The following is a 16,193-nucleotide window of genomic DNA, read 5'->3' as shown; positions in this document are numbered from 1 at the left end:
TCAAGCAGGGAGTATATTTTAGAACAAATCTGAGCCATTTCTCATTTTGCAGATACTTTCTGCTAGGCTCAAGCCCACAGAAGTTTGGTGCACAAACCGAATACAGCAATCCACTGCTCTGAGAAGACCTTTTGGGCAACAGTGCCGAGGAAATTAGTAGAACTGAACAACTCCATGATTCAGAAGTAACCCTGACAGCCTTAAACCACACTGCCTGCCTTTTGGGAACAGGCAATTCTTCCCCTGGAGTGCACACTGTGCCTTCCCTGGGCTATCAGGGCATGCATCTCATCTTGTATCCTGCAGCACATTCAAAAGGCAACACACCGCTGATTTAGTTAGTCCAGAGCTGTGCACATGCTGACCAGCCAGGTGGCTGCTGTGGAAAAGCAAAGATAACCACCAGCTTCTTCCTTTTTGCCTTACAGGAAGCACTGATTTACATCTTCGCTCTGCAGCTGCTGTTCATGCCACCTGCAGCGGTACCTTCAGGACTCTGACTGAAGATGAAAACACTTGGAAGGTTTGGGTTGTCTTGGGACAAATGCACACATTAAGAAGTTTGTGGGGGGGGAAAAAAAAAAAAAACTACTCCAAAGTTCTCCAAAATCCCCCAGATACACGTTACCCTGGATACTGCCTTTCATTCATTTTCACTTCAAACCCAATGTCAGGTGCTTGACAACACTCAGGTTTGTCACACGGAAAAAAGAGACCTCATTCTTAAGTCACCGTAAAAATGTTTAAAAATATGTTTATAAACTGCTGAAGCCAAGCTAAAGCAAAAGCACGGAAGCCAGAGGAAATGAGTTGTTGCATCTGATTTTATACATGCTCCAGATGCAAGTGGTGCAATTCACAAACAAGGACTCAGGTCACGCATGTGTGCAACTCATGGGGGGGCGTGTATAAAGAAAATATAAACGCACCACCATAAACAGCAGCATTTCACGTTGTTCAAGCAACCAGAACCTAACACGCTAGCTTTACGAAACGGTGCTCTCCTTATGTAGTCCCTGGTTTCCCAGAAGGTGTACATCAGCCCACAACACGAAGTAAAGACACAGAGCACATCAGCATTAAATATCAGACCATGTTCTCAGGCTTCTCATTCAGTTTTACACTAGGCACCTCTAGGCTGGAACGGAGGAAGAGTCACTTGATAGCGTCTGCACACAGACTGAGAAGGGTTCTGCAGATAAAATGCAAAGGAAAAAAAAGCGTTCCTCACTTGTAAATGCTTAATCACATCCAATGCAACCCGAGAACAGCCAGAAATGAAGTGCTAATTAGGTTTAGGCGATGCTGAAGTCATTATGTCAGGAACACAACTGCGTGGCTCCAGACCCACCTCCTTCAGCAGCACGAGGCCCCGCTACGTTCCCACCAGCCTGCAGAAGAGGGATTAAGAGAGCGCGATGGAGTGCTCCAGGCACTAATGACACACTAATTCCTGCTTATCCCTTCATTTAACACACTACAGCGTTACAGTACCCCCACTCCCCTGCCCCCAGTTAAATATCTGACGCTTTCCTAATTTTTTGGGGGGTGTGTTTTAAACCCCTGTAAATTAAAACCAACCCGTCCCTACGTTAAACACTACGTTAAACAGGAAAATTACACAGAACAAGACAACGCAAGGGACACAAGTGGTATTGGCAATGAAAACATAGGACTGTATGTCAACGAAACAAAACAGAACTCAAACCGTTCAGCTACTAGGAAGGCAGACAGACCACTACAGAAACAGCAAGAAATAAACTTCATTATTTGCTAAACACTTGACTTCTGTTAGTGCCTCTCTCTTAGAGAAATTAATCATCATCCCGACAAACTTCAGCTGCAGGGCTTTCCTAGCAACTTTTCACGTACAGGAAAGCTGATTCAAGAACACTTTCTCAGGGGCAGTTGTTGAAATAATTCAAGACGAGATGAAAACCGAAGCCCAGTTAAATGTTATACTGCATAATCTACAAATTCTTTCCTGCCGCTTTCATTTCCAGGACTCTTACTACCCAAAATGCCAAGATCCTTGACTCCACTTTTAGCTACTGCTGCAGAGAGGTCACAAGCCCCAAACCGGCTGCATCTCCAGCCAACACCATGCCTGGTCTCACGAGGGGAATATCCAAGCACGTCAGCACACAGACTCTGCCCTGCAGTCCCCAGTCCCCCTACTAACTGCAGAAGCAGAGGAGCAGCTGCAGAACTCTCCAGTCCTGCTGTCCCTTGCTCATAGCAGCCAATACCAAATCTGTTCTTCACATAACCCTCTACAGAAGTCAAAGAGCTATGCTACATCCTCTGTATTTCCCTCTAGACCAGCCCAACCCCCACAAACCACAGCCAGTGAACTCAACTCGGAAACTAGGCCAAGTAGAAGATGCAGAAGACATTTTCAGAGCATCTGAGAAAACATCCTTATGGTGAGCGGGGAATGGGCATCTGGAAATGCTGCAGGAAGTTTCAAGGTGTTGTAACACTTCTAACAACACAAGCACAGCCAAACAGCATACCTTATGTTAAGGCATACAAGTTGCATCTTGAGCTAAGACGGTACTGGATGACAGGAAGTGAAAGATCAATTATCAAGAATCAGAAAATTAAAAGCTAAAAAAGAAATTTAAATTACCAGGGTTCAAAAATGCCCTCAACACAATATATTGTTACCCGTGAGACAAATAATTTGGACTTAGACATTTTCAGCAAATACCACTAACTGCTACTAACAATTTGCAATCACGTCAAACCAGCTTTAAAAAAACATGAAGTCTTTAAAATTGATAATACTATAGCAATATTCAGTTTAAAAGTTCTCAAATATATTACATACACATACAAGCTTTGTTATGAGCTATGTAGTGTATGCAGTTCTTCAAAGTTATGAAATGCACACATCCAGAAGTTACCTAAGGAGTGTTTTAACAAAAGTGTACAAAAATAAAAATAAAATACTGGCATTAATGTGCAAGCTGTTTTTCCAGGTCATCTGTATGCATTACACCTCAAAGAAAGCACACTCTCAGGAAACATTTTATCACAAAATAGCTTATGTTTTAAGCTACTTTGAACACTCACTGTTGATCTCCAGTTCTCAAAATTTTCCACATAAAGCTTTCAAGATATTGCTTGAAGATCCTACTCCAGTGCAGCTGTGAATTAAGGGAACCAAGTAACGAGATGACATTTTAGAAGAGTCTGCAGCGCTGTCCCGGGACAAGAGAAGCATCCCTGGCATTTACAAAGGGGAAAAAAGGCAAGACCTACAGCAGCCCTTAGTCCGCAGAACCAAATTCCACAAACAGTTGATTTGCAGCTCTGAGAAAGCTGCTTTCTGAGCAAGCATGTAACTTCGCTGGATAAATCTCAACTGCATACCAACAGCACAACTGGCACACTGCGCTGTGTCAGAGCTTGAGGTAGTTTTTAATACGCAAGGCCCAGCGAACCATACAACACGAGGAAAAGCCTGAGAAATCCTGAATTCCCTGGAGCCTCCAACAGAAGTTTAACAAAAACACAAGAACGAGATTAATTTGCCTGCTCTGAAGACGTGCTGTGATGTTACTTCTCCCCTCAAAGAATGAGGCCTTTGGAGCCCGGCCTCCTACAGAGCAGCCATGCAGATAAGGTCGTAATTTACAGAATTATCTGCTGTCTGTGTAAAATGCCAGGTACCACGTTTCCAAACATGCTATTTTTAACAGTTTATCCTTCAAGGTGATACTGTGTGCTAAGAAAGACATTTTGATTTCAGACATTCTGAGTTTATCACAATGGTTAGGAAAGAAAGCTTAGACTTTTGGGCGCACGAGGAAATTAAGTGAGCCCTAACCTGTCCCGGTTTTACCATCATCTCAAGACCTTCTCTATGAAGTATGGATGTGGTTGTTTCTAGTGCTTAATAATTTCAGGGTTGAGACACAGAAGCCCCCACGTGCGGCCCTACCCCTCCGCACAGCATTGTGTGTGTGAGAGAAAATGCTTCCAGGCAGCCATTTGCTGTGGGACCTCGGTCCCGCACTCACATTTCAATTTATTTTCATATATAATTTTACCTGTACCTAATTACATCCCCAATACTTGTTTTTATGCCACTTGCCACTTCTCACTTCATGCTAGAAGTCACTGAAAGTTTTTTTCTTGTTGCTAGTTTTTCTAAGTGATGGCATTATTTTACATGTCAGTTCAGACCAAAACCGGTGAAGTGTAAGGTGTTTTAGGTGTGCCCCCCTTATCTATTTGCACTTGTAATATCAATATCAAGTCTCTCATTTAACCCCAACAAACTGAAATACAGCAAAAGCAAAGAGCTCTTTCTCCTTTAAGATGATAAAGGAATTTCCCTTCTCTTCGAACTGGAGCAGCCTAAATGCCAGAACTGTCATCTGAACTCTGATTTAGGCTGCTGCTCCTACCATCGCTATTCATTCAAAACCTGGGCTGCAATTACTCGAATCTCCATCGGATACACAGTGCCTTCTGATGCTTCATGTCCTAAGCATGCCTGCTCCTGCTTATGTTACTCAGAAAATCTCCAGCTCAGAAAAATGGCAGCTTGAAGGCTGGCCACTGTGTCATGCGCTCCCATCCTCATGATACTCCTCTGAATCTTCAGGGAGGATAAAAGCAGTCGTAAATTTGCAGCCACCCTGCCATTCTTTTCCACAGCACAAAAAAAAAAAAAAAACTCTAAGAACAAGAGAAACCTATTCTTGTTTTCTGCTTCTATTAACAGAGAGTAGTAAGGTATCAGGGACCACAGCATGTTGACTAGAAAATATTAAGAGAGAATTGAAACTGTATTTATTAGCAAATAGACATAGATAGTTTGGGTGAGCTAAGTCCTTTTCGTGGTTCAGATTGGGTCCTGGCAATCAGGAAATGGAAGTTCGAAACAGGAGTCAATTAACCGATTAATGAACACTGTAGAGAGTGCAAACAATCTCACCAGATCAACAAAGCCATTTGTTTGCAGATACGAGCTACAGAAGTTTATCTCGACATTAAATTCTCTCTGCTCAGAAAAGAAAACAAAGCAGCAATCACAGCCTCCCGACTTTACAGGGTGAAAACTGGGCAGGAGTGCCTCGAATCGCTCATAAAAGCAAATCCATGCATTATCACGTTATCGGGACTCTTTTCCCATATGTATTACTGACAGTAACCATGCTCACAAGTATAGCAGCTGACTTTGAACATGCTGACCTTGAGCAGGCAAATGACCTTAGCAGCATGTACTTCTGGCTTATTTCATTGCAACGGCGAGGCAGTCTCACCATCTATAGTAGTCTAGAGTCTCTGGCCACCACCCCTGACTATTTTAAGATATCCCAATACACTTCAGTGATGCACAGTTCAAAGTGATAGAATAACATCTGCTAGCATATTTAAGTGCAAGTTGTTTACAGAGGAATATTTGGCTTGTTCTCCTACTTGGCTTCCCTGACAGAAAACTCCATTTATTAAGAGTTTTACTTCCTATTTATGCATCTACTTTTCTTTTTTTTTTTTTTTTTTTTTGAGCAAGAATTTTAGGTATTGTGAAAGGAGAAAAACAAGACGTCCCACTCTAGATAAAGCTTATTTAGAAACTTCAAGTATGTGACAACAATGGGTGGACTTGAAAGGCAGTTACTTCCTGAGATGTCAACTCTGCATGACTTCTTCCCTGGATAAAGAAAACCTATATTAAGATACGTGTTTATTTGCATGCCAGGCTTTAAATTGATACTTTATACCTGTAAAGTGTGGGCTGATCTCATGTTAGGAAAAGACAATTGACAACTGCTGCAATGGATTAATGTGTTATTACTGCTTCATAATTGCCCATTATAGCTACAACCCGAACCCACAGAAGGAAAAAACACTCTCAGGAGGTGCTGTCAACCTGCACCATCTGGAGTAACTGCAGTGCCACAGAGCACATCTAATCAAGTTACAAAGCCCAGTGAGAAAACAAGCCTGGCCAGGAGTATACAGCCACCAGGGTTTGTTTTTTTTATTTATTATTTTTTCTAGTTTTAAAGAGTATGTATAAGAAAGAGGGAAAACAACAGATCAAATCAGCTTCACAACAATTTGAAAAAAAAACAAAAAAACAACATAACCTAAGTTGTTTATACTCTATTCTGATACTAAATATGAAGGTGACAAGTTATAAATAAAAGCAGCCCCAGTGCACTCGTCTCCAAGCATGCACGTAGCCCTCACTGTACTCCAGCTCGCGGACAGTAATTAAGCCACACAACTCAGCTGCTCTATTATTTCCCCCAAATCCTTTAAAAGGGAAGAGTCTGCATTGGATTCAATCGCTCTTCCGAACTGCAGAAACAAATGGGTGAGTGCAAGCTACCATGGCAGACGAAGCATTTATGTTAAGGGGTGAAGGAGAGGTGGTCTTGGCAAGTGTGCTGGGATCGAGGAGGGTCTAGAGGGCTGTTTGCTGTACCAGCAGCACCAGGACCACAGAATGCAACAAATACCACTTTTTTCATCCCCTCCGAGTCTTCACGGGAGAGCAGCTTAAAAGGAGGAGATGGAGAAAAGGCTGGTGCCATCCAACAGGAATACATCCAGCAGTGATTTTTCCATCCCTCTGAGCTCTGCCGCAACAGTAGTGACATTTGGCATTTTGTCTGGAACAACTGTTGATTAGCAACTATCCTCGGTTGGAAGGCAGGAGGAAGGATATCACTGACTGATTCGGGAATGAGTGGACTCCACTGACTGCTTTACTCCTTTGCTTTTCCTTGTGGGCACATTGCTGAATTAACTAGGATCGTATGTTACTGCTGTCACCACCCAAGGAGAAAAACAACTCCAAGCTCTGAGCACTCCTTTACAGCCAAACACCTTCCTTCCAGCCTGCAAGCATCACCCGAGCACTCCAGGAGCCTACCACAGCTTCAGCTCGGCCCCCATTTTATAGAGATCAATTATACTGCTTCCCATCCACTTCATTTTCCCAATCAATTTGGCAGTGCTAAACAGCAGTTTGAGTATGGATCTCTGGCTGCCAGGAGTAGCAAAGAAAACAAAAACAAATAAATCAAAATAAAGGTGATCTCCTCTGGAAAAAAAAAATAAAAAAGGCAGGCAGTAGCTCCTCCCAACCAACGCCAAGTGCTGGAAATCACAAGGCTGTGCCTACACAAACACTGACATAACACTGCAGACTCTCCCTTAGCAAGCTGTGTTCAGCACACACTGCAAATGCTGAGTTGTGCTTTACAAACATGGTGTTGTGGTCAAGTAAAAAGTGGAAGAAGAAAGATACTGGAGAAGAAAGAGGCTTTATTATTACCAAACTCCACTACATGCCGTTAGGTGGAACTGTGCATCCTTTACATAAAATTTTACTTGCTTTGAACAATGCCTAAATGTTACAGACAACAGTGATATACAGAATGAATCTCCTGTCATTTGGTAACAGCTAGCGATGAGAACAGAGCTTCTGGCCACTGCTGTTGCACCCAGCTGGTTCAAAAAGGGGCAAATTCTACCCAAGTTTCTCTGCAAAAAAAAATCCTGGAAGGAGCACCATGTAAAAGGAGAGGTCTGCTGCGAAACCAGACCCGAAAAGACCTGTGGCAACACAGAATGCCACGCACAAGCTCTTTTCGTGACAGTGGGGCAATCTAACACTCTGAAGCCCCCGTTCTCACTTTCTTTTCCCAAAATACATACAACCTTACGAGAGAGACGAAGAAAAGGAAAATGACTCCCAGAGTATGCCTTAGAAAAATCTTCCACCTCACCAGAGGAGCATGAGACAAGAGAGTCAGAAGTAAGAGCTATCTGTTGATTCCCCTCCTTCCCAGCCCACACTGTGCGAGGAAGGGAGAAAAGCAGCTTTTAATGCTGGATGTAACGCTCTGGTTTTCTTGGTTTAGGGCACAGATGACCCAGAGCAACATACTTATCATGCTTTTTCCCTATATGACAAAAGCTTGATCATCTACACTGTATATAAAAGCAGCTTTTTTCTTTCCAAAATGTATACACTGCTTAGTTACTTACCTACTTAGATCACTCACAAAAGGTCAGCAATCTTAACGCGTGAGACCAGCAGCAAAGAAAAGGCCTTGAATACCAGACCCCACTAGCCCACAACTATTAAAATCCAGGCCAGCATAAAAACAGCATGTAAGCACAGTCACTGACTTTCAGGGAAACAGCATTTGGAATAACATTTCATCTTTGAAACAAAGAAGAAAGCCATGACTTAAGATAGTGCCTTGCAGTTAAGTACTTACTCCCATCAATACTCTGTCTTTGCAGGTGAATTATCTAGTTTCTGGCAACAATTTCCAAAGGTTAGTTAAAAACAAGTATAAAAATACTTTATAACATTTCATTATTTTCCTTCTCTTTGCTTGGGAAAGCTGAGACCACCAGGAGTAGCATCACTTCGCCTGACCTCTCCTCATACAGAGCTACTGTACGATTTTCAGTGATCATTGTCACCTCTTCTCTGCTATAGACCAAGGTAAGGTGAAACTTAGGACAATCCATTGTCCACTCACCTGCCTGCATTACAGTTCCTGCCTTAAGTGCTAATAGTGGATTATTACTCAGTTTTCCAATTTATTGCTCATGTCCTCTCACAGACCTAAAATACTGCACTACCATTCAAAATAAGGTTAACAGAAGATTTTGTTGCCTTCTCTGCTCTTGCAATTCATTCACGACAGTCTCATACATACACAGGAAAAAACGTGGTGATGAGATACAAAAAAATGTTCTCTCTTCGTTCACTTCTGCAAAACTTCTTTACATATTTCCCTTGAGCATTTGAAGAGCACTTCTACAGACAAGGGTGGACATGTGCCTTCAGCAAAGTGCCAAATCTCACTGCAAACTACAACTCTTATTTTTGAAAATGGCCGTGGCATAAGTAACCCACAAACTCTACCAAGTCAAACAGAAGGTGGGAAGTTGCAGTGGGGTTGATGTAACCCTCTGAATAGTTTTGCTCCTCTGCCTGGTTCCCCAGCAAAGCCGCAGTTCAGCGTAGGCGCCCCCACAGAGGTGGGAAGACAGGCCTGCTTCCTTTCCAAAATATACACACACTGCATCTGAAGGCATTTCATTCCATCCTCCCCTAAGTCTGCAGATCCTAAAATAGTTGTCTAAAGGCAAAACGCAACCCTTCTGCCTCATACCTTTTTCTTGAACGTCTTGAGCTTGGCAGAGTGCTTTTGCACATCGGAATAGGTCAAGTGTCACATTACACTGACGTTTATATAGATATTTCCTAGATAGTGTGCTGTTCCTGTCACTTGGTGAATCAAAACCTCGTGCACTGTCACCTCTGAACAGACAGGGATCTCCACTGGTAAAAACTACAGTAAAGCTCATAATGCACTTACGGGTTAACATGCTCTGAGGACTTCATACAAGAATACAGACGTGATTATGCTAAGAAAGACAGCTGTAGGGAACAAGCCTTTTAAAAAAAGTTGTTCCAATCTGAACTGTAATGGAATTAATTTAGTTCAAAGCTTTAAAGAGCAAGAAAACTTTCATTTAATTGGATTTGTAAGTGACCTAAACAAACACACAGCACCACTGAACCTAGGAAAATGAGAGATTTCAGTAAGTCTCAATCGCTGCTTGCTTCTTTTTAAAGGGTTTGTTTCAACATGTCATAGTCAAACAAGTCAAACCTGCACTATCACTCCCACCCTCTAATACAAAAACATTTAAGCACAGATATATTTTAAGAAGTAGCTCCTTTGTTGATTGACAAGTGGCAAAATTGCTTGCAAAATAAATTCTACCTCAATACCATTTATTGTCTGAAGGTCCTCCTCATTCCTTGTCAGAGCTTTTCTCTTCAAATCTCCTTAACATCACTTATGTTGAGCACTTTTGGAGTCAACTCCCTATTTTCTGATATTATTTACACTGGTCAGGTACTCCTAAGCAATAAAACGAAGTCTGAGAAACCGTATGCCAAGCTACACAAAGTTAATTTGAGCCCCTCAGCCAGCAGAGAGCCATGCATCCACAATGAAATCCAATGGGCTAAAAACCTTTTCAGAAGTAAACTTTCTGCTGGAGGAAAAAAATAAAAGCTAACTTATGTCCATTTCAAAATTTTCTTAACCAATATTTACCTCAAATATAGCATCAGAACTATTAAAATAAACAGGCCCTGATCTACAAGGAAACTCGTTGGACTCTGTTACCCCATGTAAAGCCCTTACACGGAGCCAAGACAAGCATGTACACCCACCAGCTTTATTCTTAATAACCCCCCAAAAAGTATTTTTGAGTGTACATGCACAAAGCCTACTTAGCCACGCTTTAATGCACATAATGTAATGCAAGTATCCAAACTAGACAAGAGGTGCCAAGGAGCTGCACATTGATCTTGAAGCACAGAGACCTGTGCAACTCTGCACGTGTCAAAACCCTAGACGATAGGTGCTAAGAAGCACAACCCCCCAAAAAATAACAGCTAAAATTTGTACGAGGGCAGCTGAATAAGCGTAACAATGCCATGTCTGAGTCATGTAAAGGAGAAAAAAAAAGTCTGAAACTAGACAGCACCAAATGAAGTATTACAATAGGACCACCCAGCCTGGTTGCCTACAGCCTCTCCCTTTGTCAGTTCTTGGGCAGGGGGGAAGGAGACAAAGAGCAACAGCTCCCAACAATCTGCAGTTGTGTCAATAAAGAAAAAAGCCAAAATATGTACAGAAGTACTCTCGTACTTCCATATGAGAATTCTCACACGCACTTCGAGTAGCTGCTGAATTATGAATTTGTACCCAACAGCTGATGTTAAGACTTGTGTATAACCTCACAGAACTCATGCTGCCTTTTCAGGACTTGCTGTATTTCCAGGCTCCAGAAAATATGCGCGTCTCGGATGGCACACAGCTCTTACACTAAAAGGAGCTCTCGAGTTACTTCATTTCTTATTTCTCATGTGCACGTTTCTGTATAACGTGGGTATGCATCAGTCAACATGACTTCCCAATTTAGTCAACTCTGCGTGCTTTTGCAAACCTTAGCTGCAGTTTGCAATTACTAATAAGGAAATGCAGGTGATTAGTGAGAATATTTTATATGAGGACAGTACATGAAACGTTCTTGTTTACAAGCTATGGTCAAAAAACAGTTAGATTCTTCTGGCACGAACTCCCATCACCATAGTTTCATCATGCCCAGAACTGTATTGCACAAGTTTTCACTTCCAACATGAATAGCTGCAACATATTTAAAATTGTCTTTAGATTACTCATTGTCCTAGGCTACTGGCTTTTCCCTGAATTTGCAGAGACAGGCAACACACAGGATATACAGCTGCCAACAACGCAAAGCAGAACTGAAAAAGGTGTTCTATCAAGACAAGCTCAGCTTATAAAGAAAACAGAAGCACTTCAGATGTTAAATATTAATGGCTTTCAAAACGTTTCACCAATTGGATGACTATACGAGGAAAGGATTAAAAAAAAATCAGAAATATACATCCGATATAGAATGCAACCGTTTACCAAAATCACTTTAAATGCCCAACTGATATCACCTGAAACATTTAAGCATACTGTCACTCCCTAACTCCAGAAGTTCACTGAAGTCCACAGCTGCTGAAGGCACTCAATTAGAATTGAGTTTATAAGAACTAGGCAAAATATTTACAAGTACAGGAGAAAAACAGAGGAGTTTACATCATCTTTGGCAACAGTACATAAAATATGGTGTTTCTAGTACACTGTCCAGCTGCTTACAGAAAAAAAAAAAACTCTTATTAGGAAGGCAGGAAAGGCATGCTAATCAAGCAAGCAAACGCTATCTTTTTCTAACACACTTCTAGAAAAAAAACACATTATGAAAATATCCAAAGCAAATATTCATGTTCAAAATAGTAACCAATCACTTAATCTTGGTATGTCCCAGATTCTTAAATGGTCCTTGTGTTCTCCAAATTATTATCAGTTATCTGAAGGAGTAGTTATTTAAACCATTAACATTAATATATGAGAAATTAAAAAAAAACTTCTCCATTAAAAGTTAAAAAAGTAAAAGACACCTACCTGTAATACCGAGATTGTAAATATGTTGAACAAATAGTCTTTGATACATGGCTGGCAGACCCAAAATCTATTACTTTAACCCGGTAAGGCTGCCGAACAGGATCCACCAACATAATGTTCTCTGGTTTGAGGTCAGCATGGATTAAACCAAGACTTTTTAGTTTTTTCAGTGCAGTGGCCACCTGTTGCAGAATAGGCCGTATTACTTTCAATTGAAGAGGGCTGAATTTGTTTTGTTTCAGGAAGTCGTATAAATTCTGTTCCAACATCTCAAAAACCAGACAAGTATGGTTACGATGCTGAAAGCATTCATAGGCTCTCACAAAATTGAATTCGTCGGCATTTTCAGTACTTAGTCTTGCTAATATGCTCACTTCTATTTGTCCTTGGCGTGCATACGAAGGATGATTCTTCAAGATTTTGATTGCCACGATCTCATTTGTCCCCCTTTTCCAGCACTTCACCACTTGTCCAAAGGTCCCTCGCCCAAGGAAGTCAAGAACCTCGTAAGTATTTTTCACAGAGCACAATACCTCATGCTGTACTAGCTGGTAGTCTCCATCTCCACTTGTACCACCTTGTTTTGAAGTCGCAGCAGTTGTCACAACCGTCACCGGGTTTCCTACATTGGTTTGCAACATTGCAGGCAATATGGACAGTTCATCAACGATCTGCATCGTGCTGTTCTGATTATCCAGCTCTTCACTCTTACGCTTCAATCCACATCGCTGGGGTCCTTCCAGTATATCTAATCTGCTTCTTTGAGTCCCAGTCGGAGGTGCCTCTATCTGAGCTCGCTGCGCCCGCGCTGCTAACGCTTTTGTAGCACCTGCAATATTTTTTAAAGCAACAGCATTTGACTGCAACAAAAAGTTCTGTCCTCGAGGTCTGTCAAATGGGTTTTTAGTCTGAAAGAAAGTACTAACCCTGTGGGGAGAAATTCCAAAGTTTTTACCATTCACGTAGATTTGTGGGTAGGCTCTTTCGTGGTACACGCAACTGCTTGGTTCTAGTTTGAGTTTCTTCACACTACAAAAGGCACTTGACTGGGTTTGATAAACATATGGTGGATAGACCAAGACTTGTGAGGCCATACCTACGGAGGAAGGGAAAAAGAAAAAGCAGGTTAGAATTCTGCATTCACATTTCCAAAGTTTGCAGCAGTTTCCCCACTAAAAATAATAATAAAAAGGACAAGTGTATTCACTGAACTATGTAGCTTGAATTTTGTATTTAGTTTCTTACAGCAAAAAGCAAGCTCATCACGCCTGCCCAGTGCGGTGCCTTTAGCACAGACTGCAGCAGCAGCAGATTACATTAGTAAACGTTTTCAGCAACTGCATGGGGCAGAAGAGAGAGAAGTCTGCAACAGGCCAGCGCCAATGATTTTTGATGTGAAAGAACCAGCTTTGTGCCAGAAGAACTCTGCTTTCATTTAAAAGCCTCCAGCATTTCTGCATACGATGATACCACAGCCTTCAACAACTTAAGGTGAAAAAAATACAATTATTTATAAATGGCAACGTAAAAATAATGCCATGGGCTGACCCTACCCTCTGTCCTACCCCTTTGTCACAAGTACCATCAGGCTTGTAAGAGCAAACAAACGACACAACGCTGGAGAAATTTCACTGCCATGAAAGTGACAGTGCAAGACAGGGCCCAAAATACCGTGCGTGCACACGTGTTCACATCAACGATCGTCACTTTCTGCATAATTTAAGATGCACAGTAATTAGCCCATTCATGACGTGCAGGTACTTTAAGCCGTACACCTGCCCATTGCAGAACTTTGTGTACCAGAGGCACAGTGGCAGGGGGGAGAGGCACCAATCCCCACCTTGGAAATTAAATATTAACCACGCTCTTTCAGGTATGCTGACTTTGTGAGTTGGACCTGTGCGTGTGTTTGTGTACTTCTGCCAACACAATTGCTTCCTTGCTACAAGAGAAGTGAAAGTTAAACTAAAAGTGGACAACTTTGACTTGGGAAGTCACAGTAAGGTTGAGATCCAGATTTCCATCCGATCCACTTCTCCCTCCTTGAGGCCATCACATTTTCAAAAGGCCTCTAGAGCTTTCCAGCCTCCCTTCCCAAACCACGAGCTGAGCATGCTAGAGGAACACTGGATGGAAAAGGGACATGACAGCAGTGCCTTGCCTGCATATAGGATGAGGAATCCCAACTCCACCTTAAAATGCAGAGGCAGAACAGCTCTCAGATGCCAGACCTTCCAGCTCGTCCAACCCTGCTGCGTGCCACTCCAGATCTGTCAAACACCAGCTTAAACCTTCGCGTCATGTAATGCTAAACACCAAGGAAAAGGCACTGACTCACAATCTCAAAGCATCGACAAACATTCTCCAAATTCTTGGATCCTCTCTTAAACAACATGCCCCGTTAAAAAGTGCCCAGCTGTGTTTAAATTGAAGAACACTTCCAAGTACCCCTCGCATAGCTTTAATAAGGAGAGTTTTCATTCCATCCAACATAACAAATTCATGCATAGAGTATGTTTGGACCTACATTAACAAATAACAAAAAAAAAAAAATTAAAAAAATTTTCTTGCCCTGCATTTCTCTTGATATTCTTGCTGAAATGGTTTAGGATTCTGTGTTATCCCCCCAAAAAAAGTTATTTAAACTGGTTGAAGCTAACATATAATTGCACTGAAGGTAAGACTTAAGACAGATGGAGCTTACATTTAATTACTAGCAAGAAGAGGTTTCCTATTATCAGCTTACTACACCAAAACAGGAGCTCTTCAACTGAGTGAGTTTGCCTGAAGCCTGCCTTAGCAACACCCAAAAATGAGGGAGATTCAGAATGTGTAAGTTATTGCACATGGGGGTACCACCTTCCTCGGCAGGGAGCTATCTCCAAGTCATCACCTTTATCATCATAGCAAAAAAGGTAACGCACACAGCAACACAAGGCTTTGTGTGCTAACCCCATAGAAGTGACAGTAATCCAGGGAAAGGAGTTTGGGAACAAAACCCATTCTTGCTCAATTTCAAAAACTGTCTCCATAGCTTTTGTGATGGGTGAGATTTTGAAACAGATGGGTTCGTTTCTCTTCTCTGAAGTGCTTCACAGAAGTTAATGAATCGAAACATATTTAGGCAATCCCACATACAAGTATTAATTCAAAACAGGGCGGTAAATCAGCAAGCAACAAAGGAGCACTTCACTGATTTAATCTGAAATGAAGCTTTACTTACAAGAGGAAACAAAGCCCAACAAGTCTCCACGATGCCATGGTTTTAGAGCTTGGTTTTATTTCTTTTCCTATGCCTAGGCCAGCCTTTGAGTTGAGCTGAGCAGCACACTCCTGAAACCCAGCTCCCAGCGCAGCACAGAACAGCCCCTTGCTTTCCTGTTCCAGGAGGAGCCCATGGGCTCTCCCCCCCTTGTGCTGGTTCAGGAAGCCAGTGAGAAGGCTCAGGTTTCGGGTGAGCACAGCGTGTTTCTGACTTGTAGGGTGTGCTGCGGTGCCCAGCGCTTCTGGGGGCGAGGAATCCAGGAGACTCCTCAGGGGAAAGCAGCGATAAGCGTGCAATGCCGCCCCACCAGCAGCTCTGCTCCCAGATAACAAGTGGTTATTGAGCTATTGTGAGCACATTTTAGCAATTCGGGAACAAAAAAAACACAGTTCAGCACTGAATAAAGCAGATGACATACCCTGGGAAAACAATCTTTGGTGTGATCATGGCAGAATAAACTCTAAAAGTCAAATTTCACTCCAGAAACGTAAAAAATGGTCTTGAGTTCTTGAATGAGCATCCTATCTATTGCCTTCCCACAAACACTTCTCCCTTACTCCCACTGTTTTACTTAAAACAACAACAACAAAAAGCAAAACTCACACTCCACGATGCATTTTCATTTGGAAACACTACAACATCTTCACATAGCCACTGCACAAGACAATTGTGCAGGCGTTGCCACGAATCAGGCACATCAGAAACCCTGCAGCATCCTACACCTGAGGAGCTCTGCTCCACACTCGCAGGCAGCGCTCAGAGGGTGTTTCAGGGAGAAGTGCTCCCTGGATTAACCTGTGTGCTTCACCTCCAGAAGCTAACTTTATTAATAGAATGAGTTTCCCCCCACCCAGATGAAAACCCAGGCACAGACCCAG

At 42.2% G+C, this 16,193-nt stretch overlaps 1 protein-coding gene across 6 annotated transcripts in view; it reads right to left on the bottom strand.

Annotated features, from left to right (window-relative positions):
- The window catches only part of HIPK3 (homeodomain interacting protein kinase 3), a 65,563-nt gene that overhangs the window by 38,744 nt on the left and 10,626 nt on the right, over window positions 1-16,193 (bottom strand). For 5 of the 6 annotated variants that reach the window (XM_068685096.1, XM_068685099.1, XM_068685098.1 and 2 more), the window contains one exon: window positions 12,051-13,146. In XM_068685096.1, the coding sequence (XP_068541197.1) occupies window positions 12,051-13,144 (1,094 nt within the window). In that variant the 5' untranslated portion in view covers window positions 13,145-13,146. Of the gene's footprint in view, window positions 1-12,050; window positions 13,147-16,193 lie in introns of those variants that run through there. The other variant, XM_068685100.1, reaches the window with a different exon arrangement.

This window comes from Anas acuta, chromosome 5, assembly GCF_963932015.1.
Source record: "Anas acuta chromosome 5, bAnaAcu1.1, whole genome shotgun sequence".
Taxonomy (NCBI): domain Eukaryota; kingdom Metazoa; phylum Chordata; class Aves; order Anseriformes; family Anatidae; genus Anas; species Anas acuta.
Note: the sequence above shows the minus strand (reverse complement) of the source record. Positions and strands in the feature narration are given on the sequence as shown.